General features: G+C 40.1%; 1 protein-coding gene across 1 annotated transcript; it reads right to left on the reverse strand.

Moving 5' to 3' along the window:
* Window positions 1-5,059: 5,059 nt before the first annotated feature.
* On the reverse strand, window positions 5,060-6,860 carry LOC148209586 (uncharacterized). The gene is given in 2 exon segments (XM_088126919.1): window positions 5,060-5,241; window positions 6,440-6,860. Coding segments are annotated over 2 exon segments (531 nt in total). The 5' UTR covers window positions 6,789-6,860.
* Window positions 6,861-17,057: the final 10,197 nt, after the last annotated feature.

Genomic DNA, 17,057 nt, shown 5'->3' on the forward strand with positions numbered 1-17,057 from the left:
ACCTTCTATTGGCCCTTGACCATTTGTACCCAAGGCCCCAATAGTTCTCCTTTCGAAAGACTCCTCGCATCGACCCCCGACCATTTATACCCGAGGCCTCGACGCTCATCTTTATCCAATATTGGCGTATCGACCCCTGACCATTTATACCCGAGGCCTCGATCCCAATTAGTGACGTATCAGCCCTCGACCATTTATACCCGAGGCCCTGACACTCACCCATTCACTTCGTAACTTTCGTAACTCCACATATCATTTCTAGCCTCCAACCAGGATTTCAGTATACTTCCCTAATAACACCAACCACCACAACGGCCATCACGACACAACCACTAGTATGATTTCAATGCATCACAGATCTCAAAAACACAAAGTTTGACAACAACCAACCTATTCACAATATAGAGAACATAAGAGCTCCAACAAACAACCTTATGGCATGCTTCACATAACATAATTTTCACATAGCAGTTCAGAAAACTTTCAAGAACACGCCCAACACAATTCATCCAAACACTTAATATCCAACATTCGAAGAAATCATCCAACATCCGTAATCAATAAGCATTGCTAGACATAAATAAACACGTCAGACACGCCAAACAACTTATGCAAAATTCAGACAACAAACATCGCCACAATAAGTCCACTTTAACGAGCATTCCCTACAAACACACGTCATTCTACAACAAATCTCAGCAGCTCATCAATACAAAATTCCACTATTATCACCGACGAATATGCAACACTACACCAAGCATACAGATTAACACAAATGAGAGTTACCTAGCACGATAGTGTATCGAAATTCAATATTAAACATCACAAAACAGCACAATGGAAGCCAACTAATATACATTAACGCACGCACACGCCCCTTGTCTACTTACTTTGTTATGTCCCAAAATTCTCATAAGAGTCCTACTGGCCACTACGCCATGCCTCATACGCCATGCCTCATGCATCAACAATCTCATAACAGTCCAATATGCGATACACCAAAATGATCATATGTAAAAGCCAATCAATCTAAAATAGTCCAACATGATCCAACAGCTCCAGCAGGCATCGTTCACAGAAAAAGCACAATCAACCACTTAACAAAAATATAATTGATAAATACCCAGCATACATCAAACACAACCGATTTCTCATAAATATTCAATACGCTTTCGAAACAACAGATTATAGTACCGGCATACAAATTTCATCATGAAAATCAATTAGAACATAATAGCAATTCAATCATAGTCATCCAGGATTACCTGGCTACAATTTCTTCACACAACAACATAATTTTCCCAAGATATATCAACAGTTTTATCAACAATGACGTTTACTAAATGATAACAACGACAAGCGACATGAAAGTATCACACATGGGCACACGAGCAAACAACCATATCATATTAGCACACAACAACCAATCCCTCCAGTAAGAAACTACTTACAACAAAGTTCTAATGCGCTACCAAGTTCACTGAAGGGTTCCTAAATCCAAAAGCAAACCAAACTTGATTAGAGTTCATGTTAGAAACACTTAGTTTGCATCAAAAGTGAGTTTAGATGATCCGTTACCTACTATCTCACCATAAAACCTCTTGGGTAAGGAGTGGGTCGACGCCGAGGAGGTTCGGGCATCAAAACTGAGTTCGAATGTCCTTATGCTTGCTGTTTCGATGTCAAAAGCGAAGGGTAATGCTTGCTTGAGTCTAAATAGGGGTGGGTACCGCGAATTGAACTCCGGACAGGTGTGGGTAAGCATCTAAAGTCGTCGAGGGGAAGCAAAGGCCACAGATCGGGGCTGCGGGTGGTCGTCGGAGCACGTACGGCCACGGGCCGTCGTCGGAACGCCGCAGAAACGGCACAGCCACTGCAGAAAACTGGAACCGCCCCGGGTTTGGGTTCCAGACCCGTGTGATACGCCGAAAAAGGGCTGAAGGCGCACCGCTGCTGCTCAACCCGTGCGCAGAACTGCAGCGACGTCGCACGGCGCCAAAAACTTGACTGGGGTTATGATGAACGCACGCACTAAGCGTGGTAACAATTCTATAGATGCAAGCACACACCTGTCAGAGTACTATAAAATGGATGGAGTATCCAAGTATCGATCCTCAAGGACTTCTAAATAATTTCCAAACTCTAAAGTTGTAATGAATAGTGAACGTTGAAATGAGTGATTCTTGTAAAATGGGAAGTGGTCACAAATAATGGTTTTGGATTTGGGATTTGGTCTTATAATGGTAAAACCTAGCCCGAATTAATTCAAGTTAGCCAACAAAGAATCAAGGATACGCTAAGGATGATATGCATTTTACTTTAGGAACCAACGACTACGCTTTTCACTTGATTTATGTCTAAGCAAGTTCAAAGTCCTAAGACATTCCCTAATATGTCTATTATGAGAGATATCTTAGTTTTAGGATGGAAATAGTCGCAACCTCGGGTTAAGGTCCTATGTCTAGGCTACTTAACCGGAACCCTTATGTTTAAGACGCTCCTCTACTCGGTTTAAACACTCAATAATGCGAATAAGCAACCTTTTCAGTATTGACTTGTTAAGACTTACAGTGGCCTTCTCTAAATCCTAACTTTTTGGGAAAACATGTTGAGCAATGAGTGGAAAGCAAAAACACTACTTCTTAGCAACCCTTTTTAGAAATAAAAGGCTAACTATCCATAACCAGGCTAGAGACGGGAATTTAGAAAGACATATTGAAGAAAATACAGCAAGTAAAATTGTTGAAATTGAAATGCATGTGTGAAAAACAAAAGTTAACTAACGGAGAGTTTTGCTCGGGATTGAGAGCTTCACTCTTCTCTTTCAAGCAAGGGGGAGTGTCACGCGCTCTTTCCTCCAAAAACACAATTCTCTTAACTAAAAATAAAGTAAAGATAAGCTAAGTGCTAGATTTTTATAAATTTGAATAGGTAGAAAATAACTAAGTAACAACGGAAACAAAACAAAGCTCAATAAAGGAATGTAAAGTGCTCCGGATTTAAAAACTAAAAGCAACTAATGAAAGCAACTCAAAAGTACTTAGAAAGCAATAAAGAAACACTAAGAATGATCAAGAGAAGGAAGCAAGGCTTGATGATTTTGGTGGAGAAGCTGTGCAGAATTTATAGCTGTGCAGAATTGGTTAGGTAGGTCCTAAAACGCTGGTGGATCAGCCATTTTCAACTCCTTTGACTGACCAAATCGTGCTCAAACTGATAGTGGAACACTTCTTCTACACGTATGCATCGGTTGGAACCACTAAAATGCATTGGAAGACGCGTTTCATTAAGGGCAAAGTTGGAAGAAAACCAGGATTTCTGCAGCCTACCAGGCGCCTAGCGCCTCCAATTAAGGTTTTTCCGTCGTTTTGCTTCTTTGGATTAATTTGAACTCCCAAATGGTCCTAAAATGTCATAAATACAATATAAGCCAACCACAAACCATCTTATATGAATTTTGCATGAATTGGAACTCAAACGACCGAGAAAAAGTCCAAAACAAAGTTAAAACATAGTAAAAACAGCATCTAAAACCTTCTTTTTACGCATGTAAACAAGCGTAATCAAGCATCACGGCCACGAGACCTCTCGTTGCTTTCACTTGAAGGAGTAAGTCGAGGATTTGATATGGCGGGGTTATTTAAAGAAGTATGTTAGCAACAAAAAGCGAGCCGAGCTAGAAAAGTCGACTAAGGAAGAGAAACGAGAAAGATCGAGGTCACCTAGACAGAAGGAGCATTGCCTTCTACTCATAAACACCATCCACGGAGGTCCGAGTGGGGCCAGTTGGAACATAAGAGAAAGGCCTTAGTTTGGGAGGTCGTGCATGAGGTCTACACTTCGTATTCCAAGGATCCCGTGGTCCCGATCCTATTCAACGAGCAAGATGCTGAAGGGATACATATGCCTCGTATCGAGGCCCTGGTAATTGCCCCTCTAATCGACCATGTGAAGGTTAAAAGAGTTCTAGGTGATGGTGGAGCTTCGACGAACGTTGTCTTTCTCGACCTACTCCACTTTAGGGTGGGAGAGAAGGTACTTGAAGTCCAGCCCTACACCTTTGATCGGCTTTGCGAGTGACTCGGTTATCGCCGAAGGGTGTATATCACTACTAGTAACCCTCAGAGAAGGGGAGCACCAGGTCACTAGGGTCACTGAGTTCGTCGTAATAGATCGAAGCTCAGCCTACAATGCCATTCTTGGCTAACCACTAATCCACGACTTCAAGGCAGTTCCGTTTACATATCATCAGGTTCTGAATTATCTAACCCTAGTGGGGATTGCTAAGATCCGAGGTGAGCAGAAAACATCGAGAGAATGTTATGCAACGGCTCTGAGGTGGTTCGCTACTTGTGCAGCAATCATGGAACTTGACGCACCAACATCGCAACAAAGAACCGAGATGTAGCTTGTTCACGGCACTCTGACCGAGGAACTAGAGTTTGTACCGTTACTTTGACCAGATAAGCAGGTCAGTATCGGTAGCAAGCTGGGGGTCAATGTGAAAGAGGAGCTCGTCCACTTTCTGCAACCAAACTTCGACATGTTTGCATGGTCCCATGACGACATTCCCGATATAGACCTCAAAATTATGGTGCATAGGCTTAATGTAGATCCGTTTTTTAGACCTATAAAGCAAAAACGTCGGTCTGTCGATGCCGAGCGTAGCAATGTAATTAGCGAAGAAGTCAAAAAACTTTTACGAGCTAATTTCATAAGAGAAGTTCATTATCCTGCATGGCTTTCTAATGTTGTTTTACTTAAAATATCTAATGGGAAGTGGCGCGTTTCTATTGATATGACGAGCCTCAACAAGGCGTGTCGACGCGACAGCAGGCCATGAGCTACTTACATTTATGGACGCCTACTCTAGATACAACCAGATAAAGATACACGACCCATATCTGGAGCATACCTCATTCGTCACTGACTAAGGGTTGTCCTGCTACAACGTCACGCCCTTCGATCGGAAAAATGCAGGTGCGACCTACCAACGAATGGTGAATATGATGTTCGCCAAGCAGATCGACCGTAACATAGAGGTGTACGTGGAGACATGTTAGTCAAAGGCAAGCAAACGAGCTCGCATATAGCCGATCTCGCAGAAACATTTGGTGTGCTCCGAAAGTATCAGATGAAGCTTAATCCGAGCAAGTATGCCTTCGGGGTTCCATGAGGAAAATTCCTCAGATTTATGGTTCATCAATGGGGAATTGAAGCCCAATCTGGGTAAGATAAGGGCTGCAGTGCCGAGGAACATCAAGCAGTTCCATAAGTTGAATGGGCGACCCGCAACCCTAAATCACTTTGTATCTCGCTCCAGAGATGGAAGTGCCTTCCTTTCTTCGAAATGTTGAGAAAGAAAGGTCGCTTTGAATGGTCCGAGGATTGCAAGACCGCATTCCAACAATTGAAGCAATACCTCGACAAGGCTCCGCTGCTATTCAAGCCATTGCGTGGCGACGTGCTGTATTTAAACTTAGCCATCTCTAAAGAGGCGATTAGCTCGGTGTTTATCAGGGAAGAAAAGGGACGTCAGAGTCCGGTTCATTATACGAGTAATTCTATGACTGAGGCCGAGGCACGATACCCTTATATTTGATTTCAACTTTAGTCTTGTACTCCTTGAACTTTTCAAGGGCTTCAGACTTATGTTGCATTAGGTATAAATAATCATACCTTGAATAATCATCTATAAAAGAGATGAAGTATTCATACCCTCCTCGAGCTTTAACATTCATTGGACCACAAAGGTCTTAATGTATAAGTTCTAAGGGCTCTTTGGCTCTATAACCTTTTCTACTAAAAGGTCTTTTAGTCATCTTGTCTTCAAGACAAGACTCACATGGTGGTAAAGAATCGTCTTCTAACTCACTTAGAATGTCATTCTTAACCAACCTCCAAATCCTATTGAGATTAATGTGACCTAATCTTAAGTGCCAAATATATGTATGTTCTTTTTGAGAAACTTTTTGCTTTTTATTTTGAGTTCTAGCATTTCTAAACAACTCGGTATTTAAAACTGCTTTAGTTATGGTTGGTCTTAGCACATACAAGTTGTTTTCAAGCAAAGCAGAATAAATATTAACACCATTTCTCGAAATGAATGCTTCATTCAAATGAAATGAAATGGAATACATATGTTCTAACAAATAAGAAACTGAAATTAAGTTCCTTTTAATTTTAGGAACCACGTACACATTATCTAATAATATATACATATTCTTGTTTGTAAACAACTTGAGCTCCCCTACCGCCACAGCTGAGACAACCTCTCTCGTTCCGACCTTGAGAGTCATCTCTCCGGCTTCAAGCTGCCTCCAGGAACTAATTCCTTGAAATTAAGAACAAACATGATTAGTGGCTCCTGAATCCAGTATCCAGGCGGGGTCATCGTTTTCCACTAAACATGTTTCCAAAACAAGTAAATCATATTTACCTCCGTTAGCTTTCTTCTTTTCGACCAAGTACTTTGGGCAGTTGTGCTTCCAATGCCTCTCCATATTGCAATGGAAACACTTACCTTTCTCTGCAACCTTGGCCTTGCCTTTCTTGGTAGCGACAGCAGCGGAATCAGGTTTAGAGCCCTTACCAGCAGCCTTCTTCTTCTTGAAAGTCTTACTTCCAGAAGAAGAGGGCGCATACTTGGTTCCAGAGGATGAACCTCGGTTGAACCTCTTTGAGGTGGCAACGTTTGCCTCCCCTTATTGTCCCTTACTTTTCATAAGAAACTAGTAGGTATGCAGCTTGTTTAAGAGCGTGGTAAGAAGGTACTCCAACTTATTCATAACCGCATTACTGCGGAATGGTAGGAAACTCTTCGGAAGAGATTCCAGAATGAAGCTGACCTGACTCTGCTCGTCTATGACGGCCCCGTTCGACTCAACCACATTGAAGTGGACCATCAGGTTGAGAACGTGTTCTCGCACTGAGGAACCCTCCTTCATGCAGGAGTTGTAAACGAACTCAAGGACTTCATGTCGAGCCTGTAAGGATGGTTGTCCAAACATGCTCTGCAGCGAGTCCATGATCTCCTTAGCGGTGACCGTATCCTCGTGCTTCTTGGCAAGAACATCAAATATGCTCGCCAAGATGTAGACCTTGGCCTTGTCATTGGCCTTGATTCACCTGCCATAGGCGTTGCGCACCGCCACAGTGGTGTTAGGCGCAGGAGCTTGAGGACAATCCTCTTGCAAGACGAACCTATGATCATCTATCACGAGAATAGTGTTTAGATTCGATTTCCATTGTTTGTAATTCTCACCGTTAAGTTTTTGAGCGGCTAGGAGTGCAATAATGGAAGTAGACATGTTGAAAGTAAAAACAAACTATATCAGTTTCATGCATTAGCTTTTAAACCTAATCAAATTTTAGCAAAAGTAATTAAGCACCCTAACAAAATTGTTTTGCAACGACGCTTCAGTGATTTAGAGCAACTGCTACCGTAGGGCAGACATGTACTCCTTCACTGAATTGAGACGTTCTCAACTAAATTTTACACCAGAATAACTCTTATTCCTATAAACTTTAGTCATCTTTTATTTGGTTAGGAAATTGCTAACTAACTTAACAACTCTCCGTAAGTGAGACCCGTCATTTTCGGACCTCAGAGATCCACCCCAATAATCCCGCCGTAGGGAAGAGAAATATTGGAGCAAAACCTAAGAGACTCTTATCCATTTATGGAGTTTGCCTTGGTTTTGATTCCATACAATGAACCCTCCGTAGGGATGGTCGCTCCAGGACGACACGCAAGTCATGTATGAAACCTCACGGTGCAAACCAATGGCGGAGACCGCAGGATGTGTTGTCACACGTCCTTCTCCCACTTACTATGAATACTATCTCCATTCACCTCAATATTGAATCATGCAAACACCTTCCGTAGGGAGGCCGCGCCCAGGGCGACACGAGGCCGAGCATGGAACTCACAGTGTGAATATAAAGGCGAATGTGATAGAGAGAGAAAAGTATGTTATATATACTTTGTATATCAAATATATACGCTGTATATTACATTTTCTCTTTAGCTCCCACTTAGTATTCTAAGACTAGGGTATATTACTTAGATAAATCTTGGCTAAGTGAAAATAACTAAGTGATTTTTTACTCGGCCCAATATAACTATTATATTGGTAGTTGTACAATAATGTTTTAGTTTATTAAACACTTTAATACACCGATGACATTATTTCATGTATATAAAATATTGACTAATTCAACTCCTAGGTCGGTTCCCAAGTAGAGGTGTTCCCTTACGGTCAGCTTAAATACCTCAATCTAGACAGAACCTTCCTTAGACAGGGTTCCCTGGCAATATTTTATATTTAGTCTTTTATCATTTCATTTTAAACCTCTTTAAAATTAATTAACTTAGACCCTATGTTTGCATGCAATTCTTTATTATAGATTTTAATTTCTTTCTACCACATTTTATAACTCTTATAAAATTTAAGAATTTAAAACTATAATCATGCATTGTAAGCATACATTAATATAACAATTATATTAACCAAAGTAATGTCATGCTCAATGCAACTTTATTTTCATCTAATTAATACAACACTTATATTAATTATGAAAATAAAACATGCATTCATACATTATAGCATTTATAACTATATGATGCATGACCATACATACATACTATATATCAAACATACATATTATGCATGTAACCTATGGTGGAATTTTAAAACTATATGGCATACAATATGCAATATGCTTTTAATTAAAATATACATTCATAATGCATAAAATAATAAAATAGCAAAGTTGGAACGGTTTTTGGCACCCTAAGAAAGCAAAATAATACAAAAAAAAGAAAGCGACTGCAACTGCCCTCGAACTGCGAATCGGAACCACGGAAACGGGCTGAAAAACACCCAGAACAGCGCCTTGGCGCCTAAGGGCAGCGCCGTGGTGCTGCACAGCGCTGCGGCGCTACAGTGCAGCGCCGTGGCGCTGTGTGCTGTCCCCGCAGCGCCATGGCGCTATCTGCGCAGTCTGCTTAGTCTTCTTCGTTGTTTTCTGCAAATTTTCGCCAAATCTGACGCCATGAACGACTTTCGAACGACCCGGACTGACAGAAACAGTTAGAAACACAATGCCCAAAACATCGGGCCCTTACATGATCAAATCAAGACTTCAATCGCAATCTACATGCCAAAAACCGGAAATTTTCCAACTCGCAAACCCATATTTCGAAAATATTAAAACACCCACCAAAAACACCGATCTTGCTCCCAAAAAATCAGAACAACAACCTTGCTCTGATACCAATTGAAGGGATGTGAATCCCGGAGCGGAAGCGGACCGTTGTTCGTGATATTTGGGAAACAAAATCAATATGCAAAGAACAAAAAACACAAGGGAAAACCATACCTTTGAATAACTCTTCTTCAACGAATTCCCCTCGAACACCACCACCGAGTCTTCCTCGCCATCCTCTTGGGTCTTGAGACCGTGCTTGTGAGAGCACCTTGTTTGGAATGAGTGGGAGTATTGAGAGAGAGCTTGAGAGAGATTGGGTGGGAGTTCTTTCTTTTTCTCTGTACCGTTCCTATTGCAGAACTGTTCTGCAATACAAAAAGAAAGAAGAATGACGTGGGGTAACTCCCCACGTCATATTAACTCCCTACTCCCCTGCAAATTTGCAGAGGAGTTTAATAATATTATTAATATTATTATTAATAATATTATTAATATTAATAATATATAACATATATATATAATAACCATGTTTTTTCTGCTACCACTATCAATGATGACGTTACATACCTTGCCATTGATGGTGCAGCGGGTTCTGAAAAAGGAATTGCATTGGGGTTGGACTTCGACCTTAGGTGTGAGAAGAATTTTTTGAAGGACGCAGCTAATGGCATCCCCCTCATCAGGCTCGACATACGTGGGATCATACTCGCTAAAAAAGTGGAATCTTGATCCAAATTGTCCTCATCATCCACTAAGGCCAACGCACGTTGTTGGGGACATTCGTTAGATATATGTCCAAGCTGTCCACACCTAAAATATTAGCCCAAAGTTGTGCGGACATAAGGATTAGTGCCTCGTTTATAAGAAGGATCAGTAGGCTTAATAGGAAACGACTTAGCTTGCTCATCGTGAGTTTACTTTATACAGTATTGGAGGAGCCGCCAATTTGAAGTTGTTTACCCGCATCTACTGAGGCTGCCTTGGATGTTGAAGGTTTGTCCCAATGAATGCGTCGAGCAGGGGTTCGGAATCGTTTCTTTTTTATCTTTTCTTCGATCTTTGTAGCCATGACGATGGCATCTGTGAGACGGTTGAGGGGCTGCATATCCAGTTGATCCTGAATGTCTTCACGGAGGCCATCCACAAACCGAGAAATCTTGTAACCTTCGCTTTCGGTTAAGTTGGTACGCGTGCCCAGTCGATGAAATGCTTCCGTGTAATCAGCGACTGTCTTGGAGCCTTGTCTACAACGTTGGTACTGCTAGGATAATATCTGCTCGAAGTTGGGTGGCAAGAAACGCTCCCGTAAGAGGCGAAGCATACGCGGCCAACTACGAATTGGTCGCTTGCCTAGTCAGCGTCTGTTAATCTGAAGTTGATCCCACCATGCCGACGCACCGACTTGAAGCTTAAAGGCCACCAATCTCACTTTTTTGTCGTCAGGAGTAATTGTATAGTCGAAGAAATTTTCGACATTTTTTACCCAGTCCAAAAAAGCCTCCACATCCATTTTCCCATTGAATGTTGGTAGGTCTATCTTCATCCTGAAATTCGTGCGAACACCTCCTCGTTTGGCATTGTATCCGTTCCTAGCCAACCGAGGATTTTCTTGAAACAACTCATCATCGTATTCCGACGAATCAGAGTCTTGAACCTGTAAACGCATTTCTTGATTCCTTCGATCTCTTCCATCGTGGTTTCTTGGAGCTTCAAGTGGTCTTGGGTTGTTTCTTGGTTGATTTGCCTTCCTTCTGTGTTGTAAGTCATTGCGAAGCCGCTCTTGTTCGTCTGATATAAGCTCCAACTGCCTACCCAGATTTTCTAACAAGTCGTGTATGTCTTGGACGTTTGCACGGACTTCCCCCAAAGAATCTTCCATCAACAACAATCGATTGGTGGTAGATTTGGGAGAGAGAACTTGTGGAGTTGAAGGATCCACGGGTTCTTTGTTGGAATGGAAGTTTTCTAGCCATAAGGTCTTAAGGTTATTTTCAGGGCTTTGATACCAAATTTGGTGTAAACCAATTCTTGAAGAAATTCTTTATTCAGATTCTAATATCAAAATACAAAGAGCTAGCCTTTTAAAGGCAACAGCCAACGACTAGTAGCCAAACCTGAAAACCACCAACGACTTAGTTCCCTAACAGAAACCAACTAACACGAAACCTCCCTAACCGTCTATTATAATTGGATTAAATTGGTTGTTATTACATCATCGTGGATGCTCAGAGGCGAGAATTTGAGCTTGAAAGGAAACTTGACGCGCCGCAAGACTGGCGAGCTAAAGGAGACCCTTCCCCTGAGTCAACTTCGATGGAATAAGGTAGAGACTTGGAAGTAACCTCCTCAGATCGGACTGAGTCCCTCGCCCACTTTTTCCTCTTCAAATGAGTAACAACCCCTCGCCTCTTACGATAGTCTGCATAGGCTGAGCTTGTAAAGCTTGGACTTTAGCCAAGTTGGCTAACCCGGGGGCCGGAACATCGACACTACTCGTACGCTGACGAGCTTGGAGAGCTGGAGTTCGAAGAGCAGAGGTCGAAGCATGCTGTCGTTTACCACTGCCAATGTTGAGCAACTTTGAAGCCATTTCTGCTAAGAAAGAAAATGTTAGTAGGACGAACTGAGACCTATACGAGTATTAGGTGTGACAGTTATCACCTAAAGCCTTGCGTTTCTCGGAGGCTTTGCGTTGTCGACGCTTGGGTAACCTTTTGTACTCGTCTGACTGGTCGTACGGGCTAAGACCGCAAGAGAACAGGAGAGAGTTGGATGCCAGAGCCTGACCCCACAAAGCATCTTTCAGACTCCGACCTTGAGCTCACCTAAGGATTTCCCAAGATTTATCTTTTATCCTCGGAACAGGAGACGGTAAAGCTGCACCACAAAAATTTGTTAGAAAAGTGAGCTTGAAAATATGTGAAAACCTAGCTCTTACCTATGACACTCACCTATATCTCCAAATTCTACTAGGATGCGGCAGAACGACACAAGCCAATCACTGGAGACAAGGAACCAACACTCCTTCCAGTTTTTATTGGAGGAAGGATTTGCAATTAGCTGACCTATGTTTCTCCGAGTTGAGAGGTAATACCTATCCTCTCCCTTGTTGGAGGCCTTGACAGTATGAGTCGCTAGAAGCTAATCTACTATAAGTCTATCGTTTTCCTCGTCCCAGATAACCCACCATAGCACGTAGGCCCCAATTACGGCAGTCCATCTGTTGGGAGATAGTTGAGCTAGGGCAAGATTGACGGCACTAAGGAACCTTTAGATGAATGGACGGAGAGGCAGGCTAACCCCTCTACTAGACATCTTAAGGTAGAAGCCGACGAATCCAGGAGGAGGATGCTCGAGGTGTTCGCCGACATTGGGTATCATAATGTCTATGGAATCAGGAACGAGGTATTTCTTCCGGAGCTGGCTAATCTACCTACCAAACAAGTTGAAGGGGGAAGCTCGACTACGGGATTTGCTACAGGAGTTCCTGAGTTAGACGCTACATTTGGATTGCCAGAGGTAGACGCTAAGTTCAGATTCCCTAAACTGCCCTCTGAATCTAAAGAGCTACTAGATCTACACGAAAAATCATAAGACGAACTACTCATGCTTGAATAATTGAAACGTTAAAGCTACCTGACGAGGAAGGAAACGTACCTGACTTAGATGATGTCCAAGGTATTTGAAAAAACTTCAAGTGAAAAATGAAGTGAAGGAACTTTCCTATTTATAGGACAACCCGGAAGCACGAGAACCGTACGATGAAGGAAAAATTAACAACCCAGATTCAGTGACGGTGATTGCCCATCATGGTGACGTTCGAGTTCTTGAGATAAAAGGGTAGGGCTGATGTCATTTATGACGTCATACATCGACACGTGGAACCCACTCTGCTTTAGTTACCTCTGAATACTTCGCTAAGCTGATTTCTTGCTCACCGAAGTGAGGGCCAATGTTGGAGGCAGATTATCGCATACCACGTGTCAGCATCGTAGAGGTACTTAGGTTAAAACCTGTTTTAGATTATAATAATTTGTTTAAGTTCCTTCAGGTTGGAAGTAGAGGTATGAGCTGTGCTGACCATTCTCTACTATAAGTCTATTTAAATGGTCAGAGCCGACCTGAAAGTGCATTTAAGGAAATGTCAAATAAGCTCTTTAAATCATACAACAAGCCGCGTTGTACGGATGGTCAGACGACCGTAAACCCTATGTTGAGACTTTTGTTGGATCAAATCTCTATAAATAGAGATGCCTGCCCCTTGTAAAAGGTACGTGAATTCCATTTGCATTCATCAAGTTAGATCGGATAAGAGCTAACTTGCTCGTCAGAGTGCTAACCTTGTTTTACAGGTTCTTCGGAGGACTAGGAAGATCATCACGTGCGATCCGACCTAGGTGGATTCTGAGCTTGATCTTTTTAGGATCAAACATAGCCCAACATTAAAAGTGACACAACTTTTAACCCTCGTTTTAATTTTCACCCCTAAAAATTTTCCACTCGAAAAGTTATCCTGCCTCCCACAATTACTACACTATAAACCTATCCAGATCCTTCTCGATCGCTATTTTCGTTTAATTGTTTCTATTGATTAGCATATATAATTTGTAAAGAATTATGCTATTTTTTAGTTGAAGAACCCTATTTTGATTTATGTTTTTTAGCCTACTTTACTTGTGCTCCTCTAATTTTTGCAATAAAGAGGATCTTCTGAGATTCATGATCAAACAAGAAGTGGATCTTGTGTTACTACTCTTTCAGGTGGCTGATGCAACAATAGATTTGTTTATGCATTTTCTTTTAAGGAAATTGATATTGAAATATGGTGTATGATAGATGCAAGACCTATTTTTTGACGCTTTTGGCTCGATTTGAAAGAAAATATGGAATTGAGACATGTACATATTTCTCTAATGTTCTAAGAGTTGTAATCTTTCTTATCAATATCCATACGAATTTGTATAAATCTTTGATGTATCTCTCTTTCTTTTACCTTTCCCTTTCTTTGCTGAATGTCTACTCAAAAGAGATAGGGTTTAAAAAATTTCACATTGTACCACCAAGAGCTTAATTAAAAAATTTAAAAACCAATCAATAATTATATTTCTATATTGATAATATTAATTAAACTATATTTCCATATTCTTTTATGAATCTATCAAAATTGGTAAAATGTCAATCCAACTCTTACTCTATCTAAAGGTGATGGTTTAATTGTCTACAGGCAAAGTCATGTCCATGGAAATTGGGACGCGTGATACAGAGGAGGTGGCCAAGTTTGCGTCAAATTTGGTTGATTTGTCGCACTTGAAACTTCATGAAGCTTCAACTTGCCTAAAATGGTTGAAGGGGTAATAAAAAATATGGAGCAAGCATCATTGTTGAACATAAATAAGTATTTGTAATTTTTTTTAATGCTTGTTGTTTATGTTATAGTCTCAAAACATTCTTTTGGATAAGATTCTTGAAGGCGAGGAAGTTTGAAATTTATAATACATGCTATCCAACTCCCTGAATTACTTGGGACTATCCTACCTTAATGTATTTTCTAAGCTTCCAAGACAATTTCAAAATCTTAATTCTGTCGTCAAATGGGTTCTTTAGAGTGAGGGTACTATGTGTATAAGTGAACTTGTACGAATAATTATCTATCTTTATGTGTTTATATAGGATTTATTCTTATGTAAGTATTATCAATCTTTGTCTTTGTAGTTTAACAAAAAAAGTGCATATCAACAAGAAGAAATTTACGAAGCTCAAATAAAATGGAGAACTACTCCCTGGAAGATTTGTGCAGGATTGCTTACGGATTCGTTAATTTTGTTTGTTTCATGTTAAGTAGTTGGGCTACTTTTTGTCTCAGTAGAATTGAAATACTTAAAAGCGTTGAAGACGATGTTGCTGAATATAGTTCATGGAAGGACGTTTGGTCTTGTTACAATTCTATTACATATAGAAGTGTTAGATGTTGTTAAAGGTAGTTTGTAAAGGGACAAGTGGTTCTATAGGTATTATGTTTGGTTATTTTGGCAGATGCCGAATTTTGACTTTTTTGTTTGATTTATGTTTGACTAATGAGTATTGAATATTTATTATGTATAAACAATGTTCTGTCTACGAGCACATGTTTTGAGTAAGTACTTGCATTTTATTATTGTTATAATAAGTGCATCAACTATAATGTGTTTCTTATTGTATAGGTTAATTTTTAGTGTGTTCCTTATTGTACGGGTTACTTTTTTAGTTAAGTAGCAAACTTCATATCATAACTTTAGTAAAATTAATGGGATTATTGGAGGGTCGATCGGTTTGGGTCTCGCCTGCAAGAGAGTCGTTATAGTAAAATATCCAAGAAGGAGTCATGGGGAGTGGAGTAACGATTTTCCCACTATAAAATTTCCTGCTGTCATCTCACTCTACTCATTTTTCATTTGTGCATTTCAATTTCATTCGATCTTTGTTATTCTTAAACTTACATTTTTAAATCTACAAGTTCATAAGCAATCCTATTCATCCCCTCTAGTGTTGTCATGTCGATCCTATTTGCGTATCATTTGGTATCAGAGTTTAGGCTCTAGATTAGGATATATGCTATTTTCTTGTTTTTGTCTTTAATTTTCTTATAAGAAAATACCAAAAATTTTCATCCTCTTTGTTCTTGTCTTGTGCGTGCCTATGTTTCTATCATTCTTGCATGAGAGTTATTGATTTCTAAAATTATTTTAAAGTGTTCGAATTTTGTTTATGTGTGTTCAACATTCAAAAAGCTTTCCAACAAACAAAATTTCACGTTAAACCGAGTCCTATAGCCAAAGTTATCAATCTTTTTCGAAAACACAGAATTTAAGAAAAACCCGCAAAGTTGTATAAATTTCGAAATTTCATAACTTTTCTCTCCAAAATCCAAATCCATTGAAACTAGTATCATTTGAAAGATAATTGAGCTACGTTTCCAACCAGACAAGAATCACAAAATTTCATCTAGTGGTCTGAAAGTTATCGCTATTTTACTTCGTACTGTTTTTCTGCAAAATCCTGCAGTACCCGAGAAATCTCATTGTCAACTTAGATCGATCATATCTTAATGACATTTTTTTTGTTTATAATCAAATCTTATATCAGTTTGGATGTCTTTGAAAGAGCTTTCTAAGCATACCAAGATTACGGTCATCCAGGCCGGGAGAAAATGTTATAGTAGTTTGAAAGAGAAGAGTTCCAGTAGAAAACTTTCCATATTTGAATATGGACAAATTTTGATAATTTATTTAGCCTATCAAATCTGATCCAAATCAATTTATTTTGGACAACTAGTATTATCTTTTGATTATCAACATTTAAAAATTTTCTTTTGGATCAATTTGTCAAAGTAGGAGATCCCTAAAGAAGGAGGGCAGTCACTGCACCTAAACACCTCACCCACGAATCGTGCAGCTAGAGATTTTATTTGAGAGTACAGACCCTCCAAATGACTATAAAATCTCAAGATAACCCACGTATGTATAATGCACTCACTGTGCTTTGAGTTGCCTCTGGATTGAACTCAATTCGAGTCTTCCGCATGACACACCTTTTGCCCCAAAACATACCCCATGTGGCGCAAGCTTCACCGTGTATTAGTAAAATCTTTGTGTGTGTGTTTTGAACAATAAATTATATTTCGTACCTTGTTTAAAGTTAGTTGTGTTTTCTTTAATTTTTATTACATCATATTATTGTTTGTTTGCTTTAACTTGAACTTACATATTGTTGCCAAATCTTGATCACCAAGAGCATTAGACTCAAGGTATTTGTATCTTGTATCTCTTGATTTATCATTTGGTATTCTATCATTGGGTATTGTTTGC

This window comes from Momordica charantia (genome assembly GCF_013281855.1).
Source record: "Momordica charantia cultivar OHB3-1 chromosome 8 unlocalized genomic scaffold, Mcharantia_2.0 BLBB01000008.1, whole genome shotgun sequence".
Taxonomy (NCBI): Eukaryota; Viridiplantae; Streptophyta; class Magnoliopsida; order Cucurbitales; family Cucurbitaceae; genus Momordica; species Momordica charantia.